The 21,363-nt window shown below is 42.7% G+C and overlaps 1 protein-coding gene across 2 annotated transcripts in view; it reads right to left on the reverse strand.

Moving 5' to 3' along the window:
* LOC120989100 (aminopeptidase O (putative)) overlaps window positions 1-21,363 on the reverse strand; it is a 559,812-nt gene that overhangs the window by 87,562 nt on the left and 450,887 nt on the right. For both annotated transcript variants that reach the window (XM_040416998.1, XM_040416997.1), the window contains exons 13-14: window positions 2,055-2,117; window positions 996-1,082 (exon numbers count right to left, since the gene is read on the reverse strand). In XM_040416998.1, coding sequence (XP_040272932.1) covers window positions 996-1,082; window positions 2,055-2,117 — 150 coding nt within the window. The remainder of the gene's footprint in view (window positions 1-995; window positions 1,083-2,054; window positions 2,118-21,363) is intronic.

Raw genomic sequence — 21,363 nt, forward strand, 5'->3', positions numbered from 1 at the left:
TGCTAAAGCATGATTTCCTAAAACGTACATATTCTTGATTTATAGGGTCAAATTCAGAGAGATAAGGGATCACGGAGTGCAAGACCAACAGAGTATGTGTGTTACATATGTTGTGCAGAGGGGGGGGAAACAGGTTTGCATTAACAGTGGTAACATTAGTCGTAACCTCAAATTGCCTTCTAACTTAGCCCCATTATATCAAAGTCTGGATTCAGAAAATAAATCTACTTTATACTTGTCAGAAAAGCTGAAGCATTAAGTGAAATATTATCGCACTCCGTCACATCCATTATGAAACAGCCACTAAATCACACAGGGCATAACCTGGGAAAGGAGCAGTTATTGTAAAAAAAAAAAAAAACATGCCTGCAGTATACAGAGAAACCCTAAAGAATCACGTGCTTGGTCCTTCACTTAAAGATGAGCGTCTGCCTATATATTTTCTTTCTTTTTCCAAATGCCATAGGATTTAGTTTCTATAGAAAAACTTTTCTGGGCTGCCTGCCATTTCTGGGGCCCCTCAGTCTGTTTGCAAGAAACAACAGTCTGTGTACACTCACCTTAGTGATTATGCAAGAAGATCGGTTATATGATCATATTACACAAAACAAATCCATACACAGAAAATCACTGCATAATTGCACAGCACCGGTTTACATATATACATTTTAGTGGGTTTTTAACCATACCAGCTGAAAAGTATAGATATAAACTAGAAATATATATATAGATTTTTTTAGAGAGGTTTTTCACCGTTTGTGCCTTTTACAGTCTGATATATATATATATATATATATATATATATATATATATAGTGAGAATACAACCATACAACCTCAGACTGTAAAAGGCACAAACGGTAAAAAACTCCTCCTAAAAAAAAATGTTAAACTTAAAAAAAGTTCCAAGGTTTTAGAAAGACACAAAAAAAAGGGGCGAGGGGGAATGTTCTTGCAAAAGAATACGATACACAGTAAAGAGCAGCAGACTTTTACCTTTTCATCAAATTCTTCGCAATGTTGTCGCTTTCGTCCCGTGCCTTCTCGTCTGATTTTCTGGTTTAGTTGAATCCACTTCGAGACCTGGGTTTGAAATGACAGAGTTTGTTTAGAGAGATACTCTACGTGTGTGCAGATGGCCTATGTGCGTAAGAAACTATAAACAGACGCTACACACATTTTTCCATTGCTTCACTGGGTGGAAAAAAAACAACCTTATCCTCTTCAGCCTGAAATAAGGTTCCTAAAATTTTCATACTTCATATACTTGATAAGTGAGAGAATTGAGTCTTATCTCTGGAAAACTCTCTCAGTAAAGTTTGCATTTTTTGGTGAAATCCCTCACAACACACGAGATCAGAATTAAGTCTGTTTCCATCCCTGTCCTCCAGCTCTATACAGTGTAGACAAGCAATAGTCTTCTGGAGTGGCATAAAGGTAACAGTCGGAAACTTTTTCCCTTATGTACTGGGATTTAGCATCCATTCTAGTCATGGCGTAGCACATTGCTCCAAGCTTCAATTCATTTATGCATTATTAACTGGCTAGTTGACTGACCTTGAAGGGATAATATACAGTACTGTACTGCTTTAACAATGTTTTATTACCTATAAAGTTATATCATCTGGTCTAAATATCATATGGGATACAATTGGGGACAGGGGGAGGGGGGATAAATCACCTGCATTCTTCTGGAAGACAAAGGAGGCTGCTCTCCTACCTCTGAAACTATGTGTAGCCTAACATTTCTGCACTCTACTTCTTAACCTGGTCACCTTGACTGGTGTTACCAACTGTGCACAACTCTAGTAGTTACCACACTGTAAAGTCTCCCCTCACATCTTCTTTTTCCAAGTGAAGACAAAGTACATTCCACGTCACTAACAACTCCACAAGACATGATCTCCAGGCATTGAGCTTCAGATGCTCTTGGAGAGAAGTCTTATTACTAGAGTTTAGAAGGTGCTTTCCCTGCAATGTGAACAGCAACAGGTACAGGACAATAGACAGGGGAGTATAGGGGAGAAGGCATCTTCCTCCTTATGTTATCCTTACCTCTTGTTTGACTTGCTGCACTAGTCCATTTCCTGTCCATGTCTGGCTTTCCTCCAGCAAGGGCTACATAAGGAGACACAAGTAAAGAAGAGCGATCTTTTCGTCATGAAGGCAGCCAATCAGCAGCACAAATAATAGCATGAGGAATGTATCTAAGACTTTCGTTCATCTTGTGCCTACAGGGCCAGAAGTCACATCTTCCCTGTAGGCTGTGCATCCTAGCAGTGGTGAGGGAGATGCGGCCTCCCTCCCTTCTTCCTTCCCTCAGCTGCCTGTCTGCAGGGAAGAATGGTGAGGAGAGTGTACAAACGTGTCTTGTTAGGAAATGAAACACCTCCAGCTTGTGCTGTGTCTGCTGGGGAGGAGCCTGCACACTACAGTGGGCTGGAGATAGAGGCTTTCCCGGCAATATTTGTCCAGTGTCAGCCTCAAATACTTTGCTTGCATGATTGCTCTCACACAAAGTTTTTTTTTCTTTCCTCTCTTCTTCACAGAAATACATTGCAGGATTACTTCTGGAATGCACAGGGCGGCAATGCTTAGACTATCAGCTATTAAATAATCAGCAAGTTCTTCACAGCTCACACACACCCCATGCTGCTAAATACCTAGAGGAATACACCTTGTGCCGCAACGCCCTGCCTCACAGCTATAGTCCAGACACTAAGTTATGCAAAGTGTGCAGGGATTTGGGGCAGAAGCCAGCAAGACCGCCTGCTGTTAAGACAACTCACACATTATAGGATTTTCTACATACTTCAAGTACTACGGTAAATCTGGTAGAGCACAGGTGGAGTATACTTTACTGACAATACTGGAAAATGACTACATGTATTGCCAATTATCTTGTCTTCCTGAAGATGCTTATTGATATAGTGTCACCTTAAAAAAATCTTTTGAATAGCAGTATAAGACGGCATTCACATGGGCCAAGTACGGTCAATAAAATGTGGTCTTTGTGATGGCTACATTTCCCAGACCGACAGTGGCTCATATGATCTAGAATCACTGCATCCTAGTGATCTATAATGCCGTGAGTTCCAGTCCGACTTCCGGCCTTGTTGTCCCGTACTCAAATGATGCTGTGAGTACAGGACAGTAGACCCCCGCTGGAACTCACATCACAAATTACTATGATGCATATGATCTAGAATCACTGCATCTATAATGCATCTATAATGCCGTGAGTTCCAGTCCGACTTCCGGCCTTGTTGTCCCGTACTCAAATGATACTGTGAGTACAGGACAGTAGACCCACGTGGGTACTCACATCACAAATTACTATGATGCATATGATCTAGAATCACTGCATCCTAGTGATCTATAATGCCGTGAGTTCCAGTCCGACTTTCGGCCTTGTTGTCCCGTACTCAAATGATACTGTGAGTACAGGACAGTAGACCCACGTGGGAACTCACATCACAAATTACTATGATGCAGTGAGCTCAGCTCACATGAGCAGTAGTTAGTCTGGGAAATGTGGCCATCACAAGGACAACACACGGCCCATGTGACTGCTGCCCAAGGCGTGGCATAAAATTTGATTAGAGAAATTAAACTCCAATGCTTATTTATTTTACGCATTTATATAGAGCTACTAATTTCCGCAGCGCTTTAAGAGCATTAGCATCAAGCTGTCCCCAATGGGGCTCACAATCTAAGGTCCTTATCAGTATGTCTTTGGAGTGTGGGAGGAAACCGGAGTACCCCCATACAAACATACAAGAGAACATACACACTCCATGCAGATGTTGTCCTTGGTCGGATTCGAACCCAGGACCCCAGCGCTGCAAGACACCAGTGCTAACCACTGAGCCAACATGGTCCAAATAACTAAGATAAAGGCCCCTTTCAGAAGAGCGAGTTCTACGCATCTGACTTTTTCTCTGGTCAAAAATAACCGATATCTAACGGAAGTGACACAAACTGATCATAACCGATGCTCAAAATAACAGATCTGTTTTCATTTCTGTTCTTCTGACAGATCAGACAGAATATAAAAAATGAGTATACCTTTATTGTTACCAGTCTAAGGCCTCATGCACACAACCGTAGTTTTGGTCCACATCCATTCAGCATATTTTGCAGATTAGGTCCACACCAATTCATTTCAATGGGACCGCAAAATATGCGAACAGCACATTGTGTGCTGTACACATCTGTATTTCCGTTCCGCGGACCCGCAAAAACAAAATAGAACATGTCCTATTCTCGTTCGTGTTGCGGAAAGTTCATTAACCCGTGCCAGTGAGTTCCTAAGGTGTGGCATGTTGCCCCATATTGTTGGAAAAAGCAGGACACTTTTTCTTCTGCAGCATTACTGCTGAAGAGCTGCAAGCAGTATCAGTCAACATAATCCAACATGCCAAAAACGCATAGACGTGAACGGGTGCCACTTTCAGCATCTTTTGTGACTTGTGGGTAATTAAAACAAACAATCCACTTGCTCGCTCATCTCTTCATACTATTGCTGGAGGTGGGCTACTTTTTTGTGGACTACCCTGTATATATTAATTTTATTTCCATATAGAGCAAACAGTAATACTTCATAAGTATAGAACCATTATAGTGAGTCTCTTCTGTAACTTCATTATAACCACATCTCTAATACAATGTGAATATTAGAAGTGCCCCATTTAGAGGAATGGAATACAGAGTACCGTATCTTGTATTCTATATTGTTGCATTAACTTGCCAGTAAGATTTTGGAGTGCAGAAGAAAACCAGAGTAAAAGGAAAAAGCCCATGCAAGAAAAATGAGAAATAGAAGATAAAAACTGAAATCTAAAATTCCTTAAAGGGGTTCTTCAGGAATTATTTAACATGGCTGCAAGCAACATGTCCTAGAATATGAGCAGGACTGGTTGCTACCATTTGCAGAGCTGCCTAGAGGGGTGAGGGGCAGGGGTACACCACCAATGAAGCCAGGTGAGGCGATCGCTTCAGGCAGCACCAGGTAAAGAGGGGCAGCTGAAGGGCGATGGGCTGAAGGGAAGGGGTTAGGTTATGAAATTGCCAATGGGGAGGGAGGGGCGCCATTTCAGTTTTCGCCTCAGGCAGCAGAAAGGCTAGGTGCACCCCTGGTGAGGGGACTTGGCCTCACAACACACTATGCTCTGGCACTTGCATATCCTATACATTGGTGAGCATTCCTGTCAGGCTGCTCAGCCATGAGGGCATATTGGAGGCAGGCTCACATTATTACCATGTATTGTAGACCAGCGTAGTCTATAGTGAGTCCAACGAGGCAACCAGTCCTGCTCACAGTAAAAAAATTAAAGTAATTAGTTTATTACTCAAATTTCTTAATTTTCTAAAGGACTGCTAAGTTTTTGCCAAGCCATTTAAATCTATTGAGGAATAAGTATACAAGTCATTGAAACAGTACAGTACCTCTAAACATTTTGGCAAGGCAGACAGAAAATATGTACCTTACCATGACATCTCCTTGCCAATAGGGCACACAAGTACAACTCAACGTAAAACCAGCATGCTCTTTAAAAGGTGGCCCACTGGTCATTTCTAACCAATGCCAAAATGTTCACATTTTATTGCAGCCTTAATAAAACTGTGGAGGCAATCTGCATCTGGCACAGGATGCACAGCTGTGGGAATGACTAATTCTAGCTGCTGCCAGGTCACTAGGGGTAGCTACACTGCCAAATGCAGCAAAATGTCAATACAAGCACATTAGAAAATTGCTATCGACTCAATCAGCTAATATTTAGTGGAGCGTCTCTATCAAAGACAAACTATTCTATTAAACACAGGGGGGGGGGTTAATCATAAAGGTAATATATTAAGCCAGTCTATGTTGGTGTACTTTATATCACACTTATCAAATGTTTTATGTTTGATAAATTTGTCTTATCGTTAACCCCTTAAGGACCCCCGCCGTACATGTACGGAGCTGGTGGAAGTGACTTGTATGGTGGGCTGATCGGGCGGGGGCAGGAGCTACGCCCGCCTGATTAGCGGCCTGGATCTGCGCCCGCCGATCAGGGGCACGGACCCGGCAGTCACTGACGATGCAGGCGTATTAACTAGGGATGAATGAATTGACTTCGAATGAAACATCCTAAGTCGATTCGCATAAAACTTCTTTCTAATACTGTACGAAGCAGGAGCTCCGTACAGTATTACAATGTATTGGCTCAGATGAGCCAAAGTTATTGCTTTGCGAAGTCTAACTTCATAAATTAATTTGTACTGTAAAAAGCATTTCCCGAACTTGGGTTCGGTTCCAAGTGGGCTTGCCTTCTACGGAAGCCTATGAAATCCAGCCCCTTAGGTTGGGTGTCACAGGCAGGCTGTCAGCATACAAGCTGACTTGTAATGCATTGCAGAGGGGATCAGACCCCAGAAGTTGAAGTCCCAGAGTGGGACAAAAATAAAAAGTAAAAAAAAGCTAAAAGTGTTTTTCATAATAAAAAAAAAGTTTTAAGTAAAAAAAAATAACCTTTCACAAAATAAAACACGTAAAATAAAATAGAAAAAAACCCTGACATATTGGATATTTCCATGTCCGTAACGACCGGCTCTATAAAAATATCACATGATCCACTCCCTCACCTGAACACCGTAGAAAAAATAAATAAAAACAGTGTCAAAAAAGCCTTACATCGCAAAAAGTGTAATATCAATCAAAAAGTCATACGCACCCCAAAATAGTACTAATCAAACCGTCACCTCATCCCGCAAAAAATGAGACTCTACCAAAAACAATTGCCAAATAAATAAAAACTATGGATCTCAGAATATGGAGACACTAAAACATGATTTTTTTTGGTTCAAAAATGCTTTTATTGTGTAAAACATAAATAAATAAATAAAAATTAAACATATTAGGTATTGCCACGTCTGAAACAACCTGCTGTATAAAAATATCACATGACCTAACCCTTCTGGTGAACACCATAAGAAAAATAAAAAATAAATGGCTTTTTTGACTTTTTTTGTTACCTTACATCACATAAAGTGTAATAACAAGCTATCAAAAAAAGAGGGTTAGTCAGCACCTCCCAGTGCGCAGGTGCACGCCACCATGGCAAAGACCTAGAGGAATAAAAGGAGACATGCATGTTGGATCCACTCTGCCTTTTTCCGTTTTTTGTGCCAAAATGGCCTCCATTACAAGGGATGCAGGTACCAACATGCATGCTGAGCCCACTCTATACCCTTCCTGGTGCTAGACAGCTTCCAATGAATGTAGTGAGAGCAGGCCACAGCTTTATACTGAAAATAATTAAAATCAGCCTATGGGGCAGACAGGCTAATCAGGAGTGCACGACTCGCTGGAGTGCCACATCTCCAGCATTGTAAATCTGCAAAAAAAGAGGGTTAGTCAGCACCTCCCAGTGCGCAGGTGCACGCCGCCATGGCAAAGACCTAGAGGAATAAAAGGAGACAATGCGGCAGCACTCTGCAAATCAGACAAAGTACAACAATGCTTACAAAAATTATGGTGCTAATACTACGCTTATTTATAAAAGCGAGATGCTTGGTCAATGCATTTTGTACAAAACCATCTAAGCCCGTATGCCAAACGTCAAGGCGATCTCTGTTACACGGGTCCTAACACTAAATACTACCTGTTATGTGCCATAATGACCGCCATAAAATTCAGGGAGTGTTGGACCCACATGCATGTTGGATCCACTCTGCCTTTTTCCGTTTTTTGTGCCAAAATGGCCTCCATTACAAGGGATGCAGGTACCAACATGCATGCTGAGCCCACTCTATACCCTTCCTGGTGCTAGACAGCTTCCAATGAATGTAGTAAGAGCAGGCCACAGCTTTATACTGAAAATAATTAAAATATTTTTGGCGCATAACAGGTAGTATTTAGTGTTAGGACCCGTGTAACAGAGATCGCCTTGACGTTTGGCATACGGGCTTAGATGGTTTTGTACAAAATGCATTGACCAAGCATCTCGCTTTTATAAATAAGCGTAGTATTAGCACCATAATTTTTGTAAGCATTGTTGTACTTTGTCTGATTTGCAGAGTGCTGCCGCATTGTCTCCTTTTATTCCTCTAGGTCTTTGCCATGGCGGCGTGCAGCTGCGCACTGGGAGGTGCTGACTAACCCTCTTTTTTTGCAGATTTACAATGCTGGAGATGTGGCACTCCAGCGAGTCGTGCACTCCTGATTAGCCTGTCTGCCCCATAGGCTGATTTTAATTATTTTCAGTATAAAGCTGTGGCCTGCTCTCACTACATTCATTGGAAGCTGTCTAGCACCAGGAAGGGTATAGAGTGGGCTCAGCATGCATGTTGGTACCTGCATCCCTTGTAATGGAGGCCATTTTGGCACAAAAAACGGAAAAAGGCAGAGTGGATCCAACATGCATGTGGGTCCAACACTCCCTGAATTTTATGGCGGTCATTATGGCGCATAACAGGTAGTATTTAGTGTTAGGACCCGTGTAACAGAGATCGCCTTGACGTTTGGCATACGGGCTTAGATGGTTTTGTACAAAATGCATTGACCAAGCATCTCGCTTTTATAAATAAGCGTAGTATTAGCACCATAATTTTTGTAAGCATTGTTGTACTTTGTCTGATTTGCAGAGTGCTGCCGCATTGTCTCCTTTTATTCCTCAAGCTATCAAAAAGTCATACGCACCACAAAATAGTACTAATCAAACCGTCACATCATCCTGCAAAAAATGAGACTCTACCAAAAACAATCGCCAAATAAATAAAAACTATGGATCTCAGAATATTAAGACACTAAAACATAATTTTTTTGTTTCAAAAATGCTGTTATAGTGTAAAACATAAATAAATAAATAAAAAATAAACATATTAGGTAGTGCTGCTTCCGAAACAACCTGCTGTATAAAAATATCACATGACCTAACCCTTCAGGTGAACACCATAAAAAAATTAAAAAAATGGCTTTTTTGACATTTTTTTTGTTACCTTACATCACAAAAAGTGTAATACCAAGCTATCAAAAAGTCATGCACACCACAAAATAGTACCAATCAAACCGTCATCTCATCCTGAAAAAAATGAGCCCCTACATAAGACAGTTGCCCAAAAAATATAAATTATGGCTTTCAGAATATGGAGACAATAAACATTTTTTTATTTTTTTTTAAATGCTTCGTTATGTAAAACTGAAACAAACAACCCAAAAAAAAGTTCTCATATTTGGTATTGTCACATCCGTAACAACCTGCTCTATAAAAATAGCACATGATCGAATCTGTCAGATGAACATTGTAATAAACAAAAAATAAAAACGGTGCCAAAACAGCTATTTTTTGTTACCCTGCCTCACAAAAAGTGTAATATAGAGTGACCAAAAATCATATGTACCCTAAAATAGTACCAACAAAACTGCCACCTTATCCCGTAGTTTCCAAAATGGGGTCACTTTTTTGGAGTTTCTACTCTAGGGGTGCATCAGGGGGTCTTCAAATGTGACATGGCAACTTAAAATTATCCCAGTGAAATCTGCCCTCCAAAAACCATATGGCGCTCCTTTCCTTCTGCTCCCAACCATGTGCCCGTACAGCAGTTTACGATCACAAATGGAGTGTTTCTGTAAACTAAAGAATCAGGCTAATAAATATTGAGTTTAGTTTGGCTGTTAACCCTAGCTTTGTTACCGGAAAAAAAATCTATTAAAATGGAAAATCTGCCAAAAATGTGAAATTCTGAAATTTCATCTACATTTTCCTTTAATACTTGTGGAACACCTAAAGGGTTAATAATAGGGTTAAGCGAACACCTGGAAGTTCGGGTTCACCGGATTCAGCCGAACTTTTCAGCAAAGTTCGGGTTCAGGACTAGAGGGCTGCAAAAGGAAGCAAAATATGGGTAAGAGAAGGACAATTGCCCTGAACACAAATGTGGATAGGGAAATGAATTAAAATAACAGAATTAAAAAAATGTTAAAAATAATGATCTTGAACTAGGAGGTGGAGGTCAAAGTGGAGTAGGAGGTTGAGGAGGTAGTGGATGTGGCGGTGTAGGTGGAAGCGGTGGTGGAGGAGGAGGAGGTAGACCACACTATTTCTGTATTTTTTTTTATTTTTTATAAATTTGGGAAGACCCTAAAACATTGGGAAATTTAAAAAAGAAAACAAAGAGAAAGTGCGCTGGAGTATAACAATGGCTGGATGCGGCCGGTATACTTGTCTATTCTGCACAAGGTATGGACAAGTCCTGTGGGATCCATGCCTGGTTCATTTTATTGAACGTGAGCTTGTCCACATTGGCTGTATACAGGCGGCTGCGCTTGTCTGTGATGACGCCCCCTGCCGTGCTGAACACATGTTCGGACAATACACTGGCTGCAGGGCAGGCCAGCACCTCCAAAGCGTAAAGGGCAAGCTCAGGCCATGTGCCTAATTTGGAGACCCAGAAGTTGAATGGGGCAGACCCATCAGTCAGTACGTGTCGGCGTGTGCACACGTACTGTTCCACCATGTTGATGAAATGCTGTTAAGACGTTCCATATCAGCTGGTGGTGCTGGTTGTTGTGGCGTGCCGACAAAGCTTTTCCACATTTCGGCCATGCTAACCCTCCCTTCTGAGGTGCTGGCGGTGCCACAGCTGCGTTGGTGGCTTCTTACTCCTCCTCTGCCTTCGCCTTGTGTTTCCACTGAGCCTACGGTGTCAGGTGGGAATGCTATCAGCAGCGTGTCTACCAGCGTGCGCTTGTACTCGCACATCTTCTGATCATGCTCCAGTGATGGAATTAAGGACGGCACATTGTCCTTTTAGCGGGGATCCAGCAGGGAGGACACCCAGTAATCAGCACTGGTTAGAATGTTGGCAACTCGGCGGTCGTTGCGCAGGCACTGTGCCAGGCTGCCCAGACACAATGACAAGCTGTCCTCTGTGGTTGGTGTATTGTCTGTGTCCTCCGTATTCCCCCATGAGCTGCTTTAGGTGCCACCCTGTTGTGAACACGGTTCATCCTCATCATCATCCTCCTCCTCCTCCAGAACTGTGCTGTGGCTGGACAATTGTGTACCTGGCCTCTGTTGGTGCAGGAACCCACCCTTCGAGCCACTTGTGAATGACTGGCCTGATAACCGTGGAAATGATCCCTCTTCCTCCTGTGTCACATCCTCTTCCATCATCGCCCGAAGCGTTTTTTTCAAGGAGACAGAAGTGGGATAGTAACGCTGAGGACTGCGTCATCGGCACTGGCCATTTTGGTGGAGTACTGGAAGCAGCGCAACACGGCACACACGTCCCGCATGGAAGCCTACTTGTTGGTGGTGCTGTTCCACAGAGCGACTCAATCATGCGTGCTGCAGCTGAAACTTCATTATCGCCTTCTGCTCCTCGCACAGTCTCTCCAGCATGTGCAAGGTGGAGTTCCACCTTGTGGGCATGTCGAATATGAGGCGGTGAGCGGGAAGGCCGAAGTTACGCTGCAGCGCAGACAGGCGAGCAGCAGCAGGGTGAGAGCGCCGAAAGCGTGCACAGACGGACGGCACTTTCTGCAGCAGCTCTGACATATCGGGTTAATCTTTCAGGAACCTCTGCACCACCAAATTCAGCACATGTGCCAGGCAAGGGCTGTGCGTCAAACCGGCTAGGCCCAGAGCTGCTACTAGATTTCGCCCATTATCACACACCAGCAGGCCGGGCTTGAGGCTCAGTGGCATCATCTTCACCCACTCTTCACCCCTGCCCTCCTTGTCGGTCTGCACACTGCAGAAAGCCGCAGTAGTGTTTTGTCATCATCAGAGATGTGCTGCGGTGGTCCTCCCATGTCCACATCCTGAAACATAAGTGGTTGGCATCAGTGCACTCAATCTCTTCCACTTCTGGAGCAGGGCTACTGTATGTGGACGGCCCCCGGAAACTCTGCCAGCAGAGTCATCAAAAAGCATAAGAGACTGCTGCATGACTTGGGGTTCATAGAAACATAGAAACATAGAATGTGTCGGCAGATAAGAACCATTTGGCCCATCTAGTCTGCCCAATATACTGAATACTATGGATAGCCCCCGGCCCTATCTTATATGAAGGATGGCCTTATGCCTATCCCATGCATGCTTAAACCCCTTCACTGTATTTGCAGCTACCACTTCTGCAGGAAGGCTATTCCATGCATCCACTACTCTCTCAGTAAAGTAATACTTCCTTATATTATTTTTAAACCTTTGCCCCTCTAATTTAAAACTGTGTCCTCTTGTGGTAGTTTTTCTTCTTTTAAATATGCTCTCTTCCTTTACCGAGTTGATTCCCTTTATGTATTTAAGTTTCTATCATATCCCCTCTGTCTCTTCTTTCTTCCAAGCTATACATATTAAGGTCCTTTAACCTTTCCTGGTAAGTTTTATCCTGCAATCCATGTACTAGTTTAGTAGCTCTTCTCTGAACTCTCTCTAGAGTATCTATATCCTTCTGGAGATATGGCCTCCAGTACTGCGCACAATACTCCAAGTGAGGTCTCACCAGTGTTCTGTACAGCGGCATAAGCACTTCACTCTTTCTACTGCTTATACCTCTCCCTATACATCCAAGCATTCTGCTGGCATTTCGTGCTGCTCTATTACATTGTCTTCCCACCTTTAAGTCTTCTGAAATAATTACTCCTAAATCCCTTTCCTCAGATACTGAGGTCAGGACTGTGTCAAATATTCTATATTCTGCCCTTGGGTTTTTACGCCCCAGGTGCATTATCTTGCACTTATCCACATTAAATTTCAGTTGCCAGAGTTCTGACCATTCTTCTAGTTTTCCTAAATCCTTTTCCATTTGGCGTTTCCCTCCAGGAACATCAACCCTGTTACCTATCTTTGTGTCATCAGCAAAAAGACAAACCTTACCAGCGAGGCCTTTTGCAATATCACTTATGAAGATATTAAACAAAATCGGTCCCAGTACAGATCCCTGTGGAACCCCACTGGTAACATGACCTTGTTTTGAATGTTCTCCATTGACTACAACCCTCTGTTGTCTGTCACTCAGCCACTGCCTAATCCACTCAACAATATGGGAGTCCATGCTCAATGACTGCAGTTTATTGATAAGTCTTCTATGAGGGACAGTGTCAAAAGCCTTACTAAAATCTAGATATGCGATGTCTACTGCACCTCCACCATCTATTATTTTATTCACCTAGTCAAAAAAATCTATAAGATTTGTTTGACATGATCTCCCTGAAGTAAACCCATGTTGTTTTTCATCTTGCAATCCATGGGATTTTAGATGTTCCACAATCCTATCCTTTAATAGGGTTTCCATTAATTTGCCTACTATTGATGTCAGACTCACTGGTCTATAGTTGCTAGATTCCTCCCTACTACCTTTCTTGTGAATGGGCACGACATTAGCCAATTTCCAATCTTCCGGGACGACTCCTGTTACTAATGATTGGTTAAATAAATCTGTTAACGGTTTTGCCAGCTCACCACTATGCTCTTTTAATAATTTTGGGTGTATCTCATCAGGCCCCTGTGACTTATTTGTCTTCGCCTTAGACAGCAAACTTAGAACATCTTCCTCTGTAAAGATACATGCATCAAACGATTTATTAGTCATTCTTTCTAGTGGAGGTCCTTCTCCTTTTTCTTTTGTAAAAACTGAACAGAAGTATTCATTAAGGCAGTCGGCTAGCCCTTTATTCTCTTCTACATACCTTCCGTCCTTTGTTTTTAATTTAGTTATTCCTTGTTTTAATTTCCTTTTTTCATTTATATATCTGAAGAATGTCTTATCCCCTTTTTTCATAGACTGAGCTAGTTTTTCTTCTGCCTGCGCTTTAGAAGTTCTTATAACTTGCTTGGCCTCTCTCTGCCTAATCTTGTAGATTTCCTTATCTTCATTGCTCTGGGTTTTTTTATAATTACAAAATGCTAGCTTTTTATTTTTAATGATTTGGGCCACTTCTGCTGAGTACCACAGTGGTCTCCTCCTTTTTTTGTTTTTACTGACAAGTCTAATGCAATTTTCTGTTGCCTTCAATAATGCACCTTTAAAGTAGTCCCATTTCTCCTGGACTCCATGTAATCCGTTCCAGTCTGATAAGGACTCATTTATGACTAATTTCATTTTTGAAAAGTCTGTTTTTCTAAACTCTAAAACTTTTGTTTTTGTGTGGTGGGACTCTTTCACAGTTCTTATATTAAACCACACTGACTGGTGATCACTAGATCCCAAGGTTTCGCCTACAATGACATCATATACCGAATCCCCGTTTGTGAATACCAAATCCAAAATGGCCTCCCTCCGGGTTGGCTCCTCAACCACTTGTTGTAGAGATAACTCCAGTAGGGAATTTAGAATATCTGTACTCCTGGTAGAACTTGCTATTTTGGTTTTCCAGTTTATATCTGGAAGATTGAAATCTCCCATAATGATAACTTCTCCTTTCATTGTCATTTTAGCTATTTCTTCAACTAGTAGATCATCTAGTTCTTTAACTTGACCAGGTGGTCTATATATCACACCTACACGAGTTACTGCATGGTTAGCAAACTGCAACGTAACCCAAACTGACTCTATGTTGGCCTCACCAACTTGTATTAGGTTAGATTTAATGCTATCTTTCACATACAGGGCCACTCCTCCTCCTGTCTTGCCTTCTCTGTCTCTTCTGTATAAAGAGTACCCTGGTATGGTTATGTCCCAGTCATTTCTTTCATTAAACCATGTCTCCGTAACAGCCACTAAATCTACATTCTCAGATGCCATTATTGACCCAAGTTCATTGATTTTTTTACCTAAACTGCGAGCATTTGTAGACAGGACTCTGAGCTTATCATTTCTTAACCTCTGTGCTTCTGACCTGTTCTGGCATTGTTTCGGGGGGCAATTGGACTCTTTTATTTTCACTCTTTTGGTGAAGACAAATAAGTCACAGGGGCCTGATGAGATACACCCAAAATTATTAAAAGAGCTTAGTGGTGAGCTGGCAAAACCGTTAACAGATTTATTTAACCAATCATTAGTAACAGGAGTCGTCCCGGTTCAGACTGCTTGGCTGGTTTGCAAGGGGGTGAGGTGAAAGACAGATGCCCATGGGCTGCAGGTACCAATTCTGCGGTTTAAGCAGGGGACCGGTTGGAAGACAATGCGAAGGAACCGGACCCTCACCATTTGTACACCAGTATTCGGGCCTACAAAATAACGCTGAACGTTCTGTCGCCTACGTGCACCTGAGGAAGGTGTTTCATTTGGACGTGTAACTGGCACAGATCGACCACGTCCTCTCCCTGCAACAGGAGCTCCACCAACCGCAGAAGTACCATGACCAGGGCCACGTCCCTTATTTGATGCTCTCCTCATTCTTTGAGGTCACCCACTGAACTAACAGAGAGATTAACTATATTATTTTCCCTGTCACATATGCAGTGCAGCTGTACTTCACGCAATAATTGGGTATATGACGTGCACCTAACTAAGAGAAAAATTAACTATATATATTTCCCTGTCACATATGCAGTGCAGGTGTACTTCATGCAATAAATGGGCATATGACGTGCACCAAACTAACAGATGGATTAACAATATACATTTTCCTGTCACATATGCAGTGCTGGTGTACTTCACGCAATAAATGGGTATATGACGTGCACCTAACTAACAGACAGATTAACTATATCAATTTCTCTGTCACATATGCATTGCAGGTGTACTTCACACAATAAATGGGTATATGACGTGCACCTAACTAACAGACGGATTAACTATATCAATTTCCATGTCACGTATGCAGTGCAGGTGTACTTCACGCAATAAATGGGTATATGGCGTGCACCTAATTAACAGACGGATTAACTATATTATTTTCCCTGTCACATATGCAGTGCAGGTGTACTTCACGCAATAAATAGGTATATGACGTGCACCTAACTAACAGACAAATTAACTATTATATTTGTGTGTCAGGGGTAAAAAGTAAAATGTTGCATTGCACCCACAAAAAAAATCGCTGTAGGTCACCCACAGAATTAACAGCCAGATTTATGATTATGTTTCTGTGTTAGGGGTGCAAAGATGGTGTATTGCACCCACAAAAAAAAATCGCACTATCACTGTCCCTCACTTCAGCTGCTTGCTTTCTGTCCCTTCACTACTGAGAGCTGATGGGTGGTGCTACACCTGATCCAGCTTATATAGAGGCTGGGTCACATGATGCACCGGCCAATCACAGCCGTGACATTAGTAGGCATGGCTGTGATGGCTTCTAAGGGCACACAGCTTAAAACCTTGTTGATTGGCTGCCCTGCAGCCTTTCAACAAGCTTTATTAAATGCCTGAACACCGAACTCGAACCTGAACTTTTCCGGCAAAGTTCGGGTCCGGGTAACAAAAATTGTAAAGTTCGGTACGGACCCGAACTTTACAGTTCGGGTTCGCTCAACACTAGTTAATAATGTTTGTGAAATCAGTTTTGAATACCTTGAGGGGTCTAGTTTCCAAAATGGGGTCACTTTTTTGGAGTTTTTACTCTAGGGGTGCATCAGGGGGTCTTCAAATATGACATGGCAACTTAAAATGATCCCAGTGAAATCTGCCCTCCTAAATCATATGGCAACCCTTTCCTTCTGCGCATTGCTGTGTGCCCGTACAGCAGTTTACGATCACAAATGATGTGTTTCTGTAAACTACAGAATTAGAGTAATAAATATTTAGTTTTGTTCAGCTGTTAACCATTGCTTTGTTACTGGAAAAAATGGATTAAAATGGAAAACCTGCCAAAAAAGCGAAATTCTGAAATTTCATCTACATTTTCCTTTAATTCTTGTGGAACATCTAAAGCATTAACAAAGTTTGTAAAATCAGCTTTGAATACCTTGAGGGCTTTAGTTTCTAAAATTAGGTAATTTATGGGTGGTTTCTATTATGTAAGCCCCACAGTGACTTCATAAGTGATCTGGTCCCTAAAAAAGTGGGTTTTGGAAATCTTTAAAGTTTCAAGATTTGTTTCTAAACTTCAAAGCCTTCTAACATCCCCACAAAAAATAAAATGGCATTCACAAAATGATCCAAACAAAAAGACATATGGGAAATGTAAAGTAATAACTATTATATAAGCTATCACTATCTGTTTTAAAAGCAGAGAAAGTTGCAAATTTTTTGGTAAATTTAGGATAAAAAAAAAGAAGAAAAACATTGGCTGAAATTTACCACTATCATGAAGTACAATGTGTCACGAGAAGACAATCTCAGAATGGCTTGGATAAGTAAAAGCGTTCCAAAGTTATTACCACATGAAGTGACAAATGTCAAATTTCCAAAAAACGGCCTGGTCCTTAAAGGGGTTCTCCAGGAATTAAGAAAATGAAAATACTTAAATGTTACTTTATTATAAATATATTCCCAAATAAAAAATGTGGGGGATTCAATCAGCACAACCCTATATGTAGGTGCACATTGCTATGGCGAAATACATATACAAAGAAAAAGACACAAATGCAATGGCACTCTGCAACCAGCATTCTGTCCTGCCTCTATGCTGGATGAGGCATTGGTGTACATTTTGGCCAAAGCGTAATAAGCCACTCACCACGTCAAGGTCGCCTCTATGGAGTGGTCCCTAACACTAGTTCCTACCTGTTTGTGGGCCATGACAGCCACACAAAGTCCAGGGAATGCAGGTGCAGCATGCACGCCAAGCACACTCTGCTTTTAACCCCGTCCGGTGCCATTACAGCTTTCATCGGATGCAAGTACCAACATGCATGCTGAGCCCACTATATACACTGCTCAAAAAAATAAAGGGAACACTTAAACAACACAATGTAACTCCAAGTCAATCACACTTCTGTGAAATCAAACTGTCCACTTAGGAAGCAACACTGAGTGACAATCAATTTCACATGCTGTTGTGCAAATGGGATAGAAAACAGGTGGAAATTATAGGCAATAAGCAAGACACCCCCAATAAAGGAGTGGTTCTGCAGGTGGTAACCACAGACCACTTCTCAGTTCCTATGCTTCCTGGCTGATGTTTTGGTCACTTTTGAATGCTGGCGGTGCTTTCACTCTAGTTGTAGCATGAGACGGAGTCTACAACCCACACAAGTGGCTCAGGTAGTGCAGCTTATCCATGATGGCACATCAATGCGAGCTGTGGCAAGAAGGTTTGCTGTGTCTGTCAGCGTAGTGTCCAGAGCATGGAGGCGCTACCAGGAGACAGGCCAGTACATCAGGAGACGTGGAGGAGGCCGTAGGAGGGCAACAACCCAGCAGCAGGACTGCTACCTCCGCCTTTGTGCAAGGAGGAACAGGAGGAGCACTGCCAGAGCCCTGCAAAATGACCTCCAGCAGGCCACAAATGTGCATGTGTCTGCTCAAACGGTCAGAAACAGACTCCATGAGGGTGATATGAGGGCCCGACGTCCACAGGTGGGGGTTGTGCTTACAGCCCAATACCGTGCAGGACGTTTGGCATTTGCCAGAGAACACCAAGGTTGGCAAATTCGCCACTTGCGCCCTGTGCTCTTCACAGATGAAAGCAGGTTCACACTGAGCACATGTGACAGATGTGACAGAGTCTGGAGACGCCATGGAGAACGTTCTGCTGCCTGCAACATCCTCCAGCATGATCGGTTTGGCATTGGGTCAGTAATGGTGTGGGGTGGCATTTCTTTGGAGGGCCGCACAGCCCTCCATGTGCTCGCCAGAGGTAGCCTGACTGCCATTAGGTACCGAGATGAGATCCTCAGACCCCTTGTGAGACCATATGCTGGTGCGGTTGGCCCTGGGTTCCTCCTAATGCAAGACAATGCTAGACCTCATGTGGCTGGAGTGTGTCAGCAGTTCCTGCAAGACGAAGGCATTGATGCTATGGACTGGCCTGCCCGTTCCCCAGACCTGAATCCAATTGAGCACATCTGGGACATCATGTCTCGCTCTATCCTCCAACGTCACGTTGCACCACAGACTGTCCAGGAGTTGGCAGATGCTTTAGTCCAGGTCTGGGAGGAGATCCCTCAGGAGACCGTCCGCCACCTCATCAGGAGCATGCACAGGCGTTGTAGGGAGGTCATACAGGCACATGGAGGCCACACACACACTACTGAGCCTCATTTTGACTTGTTTTAAGGACATTACATCAAAGTTGGATCAGCCTGTAGTGTGTTTTTCCACTTTAATTTTGAGTGTGACTCCAAATCCAGACCTCCATGGGTTAAAAAATTTGATTTGAATTTTTAAATTTTTGTGTGATTTTGTTGTCAGCACATTCAACTATGTAAAGAACAAAGTATTTCAGAAAAATATTTAATTAATTCAGATCTAGGATGTGTTATTTTTGTGTTCCCTTTATTTTTTTGAGCAGTGTACTTCTCCTGGAGCCAAATGGCTACTGGTAGGTGCTATATATGCAGACTCAGTTTTATACTGACTTTAAAACCAGCCTCCAGGACAGATTGACTGGTCAGGTGTGCATGACTCAAAGGAGATCGCCACGCCTCCAATATATACTACAAAGAAAAAATGTGAGGGATTCAATCAGCACAACCCTATATGTAGGTGCACATTGCTATGGTGAAATACATATACAAAGAAAAAGACACAAATGCAATGGCACTCTGCAACCAGCATTCTGTCCTGCCTCTATGCTGGATGAGGCATTGGTGTACATTTTGGCCAAAGCGTAATAAGCCACTCACCACATCAAGGTCGCCTCTATGGAGTGGTCCCTAACACTAGTTCCTACCTGTTTGTGGGCCATGGCACCGGACGGGGTTAAAAGCAGAGTGTGATTGGCGTGCATGCTGCACCTGCATTCCCTGGACTTTGTGTGGCTGTCATGGCCCACAAACAGGTAGGAACTAGTGTTAGGGACCAATCCATAGAGACGACCTTGACGTGGTGAGTGGCTTATTACGCTTTGGCCAAAATGTACACCAATGCCTCATCCAGCATAGAGGCAGGGCAGAATGCTGGTTGCAGAGTGCCATTGCATTTGTGTCTTTTTCTTTGTATATGTATTTCGCCATAGCAATGTGCACCTACATATAGGGTTGTGCTGATTGAATCCCCCACATTTTTTCTTTGTAGTATATATTGGAGGCGTGGCGATCTCCATGCAGTCATGCACACCTGACCAGTCAATCTGTCCTGGAGGCTGGTTTTAAAGTCAGTATAAAACGGAGTCTGCATATATAGCACCTACCAGTAGCCATTTGGCTCCAGGAGAAGTATATAGTGGGCTCAGCATGCATGTTGGTACTTGCATCCCTGGATCCGATGAAAGCTGTAATGGCACCGGACGGGGTTAAAAGCAGAGTGTGCTTGGCGTGCATGCTGCACCTGCATTCCCTGGACTTTGTGTGGCTGTCATGGCCCACAAACAGGTAGGAACTAGTGTTAGGGACCACTCCATAGAGGCGACCTTGACGTGGTGAGTGGCTTATTACGCTTTTCGCCAAAATGTACACCAATGCCTCATCCAGCATATTCCCAAATACCTTTCATTAGTTATAATGTATAGTTTTGTCTAGGGAGAAATCATCAGGGGAAATAAAATGGCTGCCGTCCTATTAGTACACACAAAACGTGTCCTAATCACACAGGAGGACAAGTTACTTCCGAACACTGAGGTAAAAAGCTGCCTCATTCCTCTTCTCTGATCTACTTTCCAGGGATTATGATCCTGAATACAGGTGATTCTCTGGGGAATTGAGTTCATGAGGAGACATGAGAGGAGGTGGGGGTGGGACTAATTAGCAGCAGCACTTGTATGCAGTCTCCATTACCACAGTTCCCCAGAGATTTAGCTAAAGTTCTTTTCAGTTGTATTCAGGATTATAATCCCTGGCAAGCAGAGCAGAGAGGAGGATGAGGCAGCTCTATACCTCAGTGTTGTGAAATAACTTGTCCTCCTGTGTGATTAGGACAGGTTTTGTGTGTACTAATAGGAAGGTGGCCATTTTGTTTCCCCTGATGATTTCACCCGAGACAAAAAGAACCATTAAAGGGAACCTGTCACTGGGATTTTGTGTATAGAGCTGAGGACATGGGTTGCTAGATGGCCGCTAGCACATTCGTAATTCCCAATCCCTATAGCTCTGTGTGCTTTTATTGCTGAAAAAAAACGATTTGATACATATGCAAATTAGCCTGAGATGAGTCCTGTCCCTGACTCATCTCAGGGACAGGACTCATCTCAGGTTAATTTGCATATGTATCAAATCTCTTTTTTTTTTACACAATAAAAGCCAGAGCTATGGGGACTGGGTATTCTGGATGTGCTAGCGGCCATCTTGCAACCCATGTCCTCAGCTCTATACAGAAAATCCTGGTGACAGGTTCCCTTTAAGCATAAACTAATAATGTAAACCATCATCTCTGATTGGCATTCATTTTAGACTCA

This window comes from Bufo bufo, chromosome 2 (genome assembly GCF_905171765.1).
Source record: "Bufo bufo chromosome 2, aBufBuf1.1, whole genome shotgun sequence".
In the NCBI taxonomy this organism is placed as follows: domain Eukaryota; kingdom Metazoa; phylum Chordata; class Amphibia; order Anura; family Bufonidae; genus Bufo; species Bufo bufo.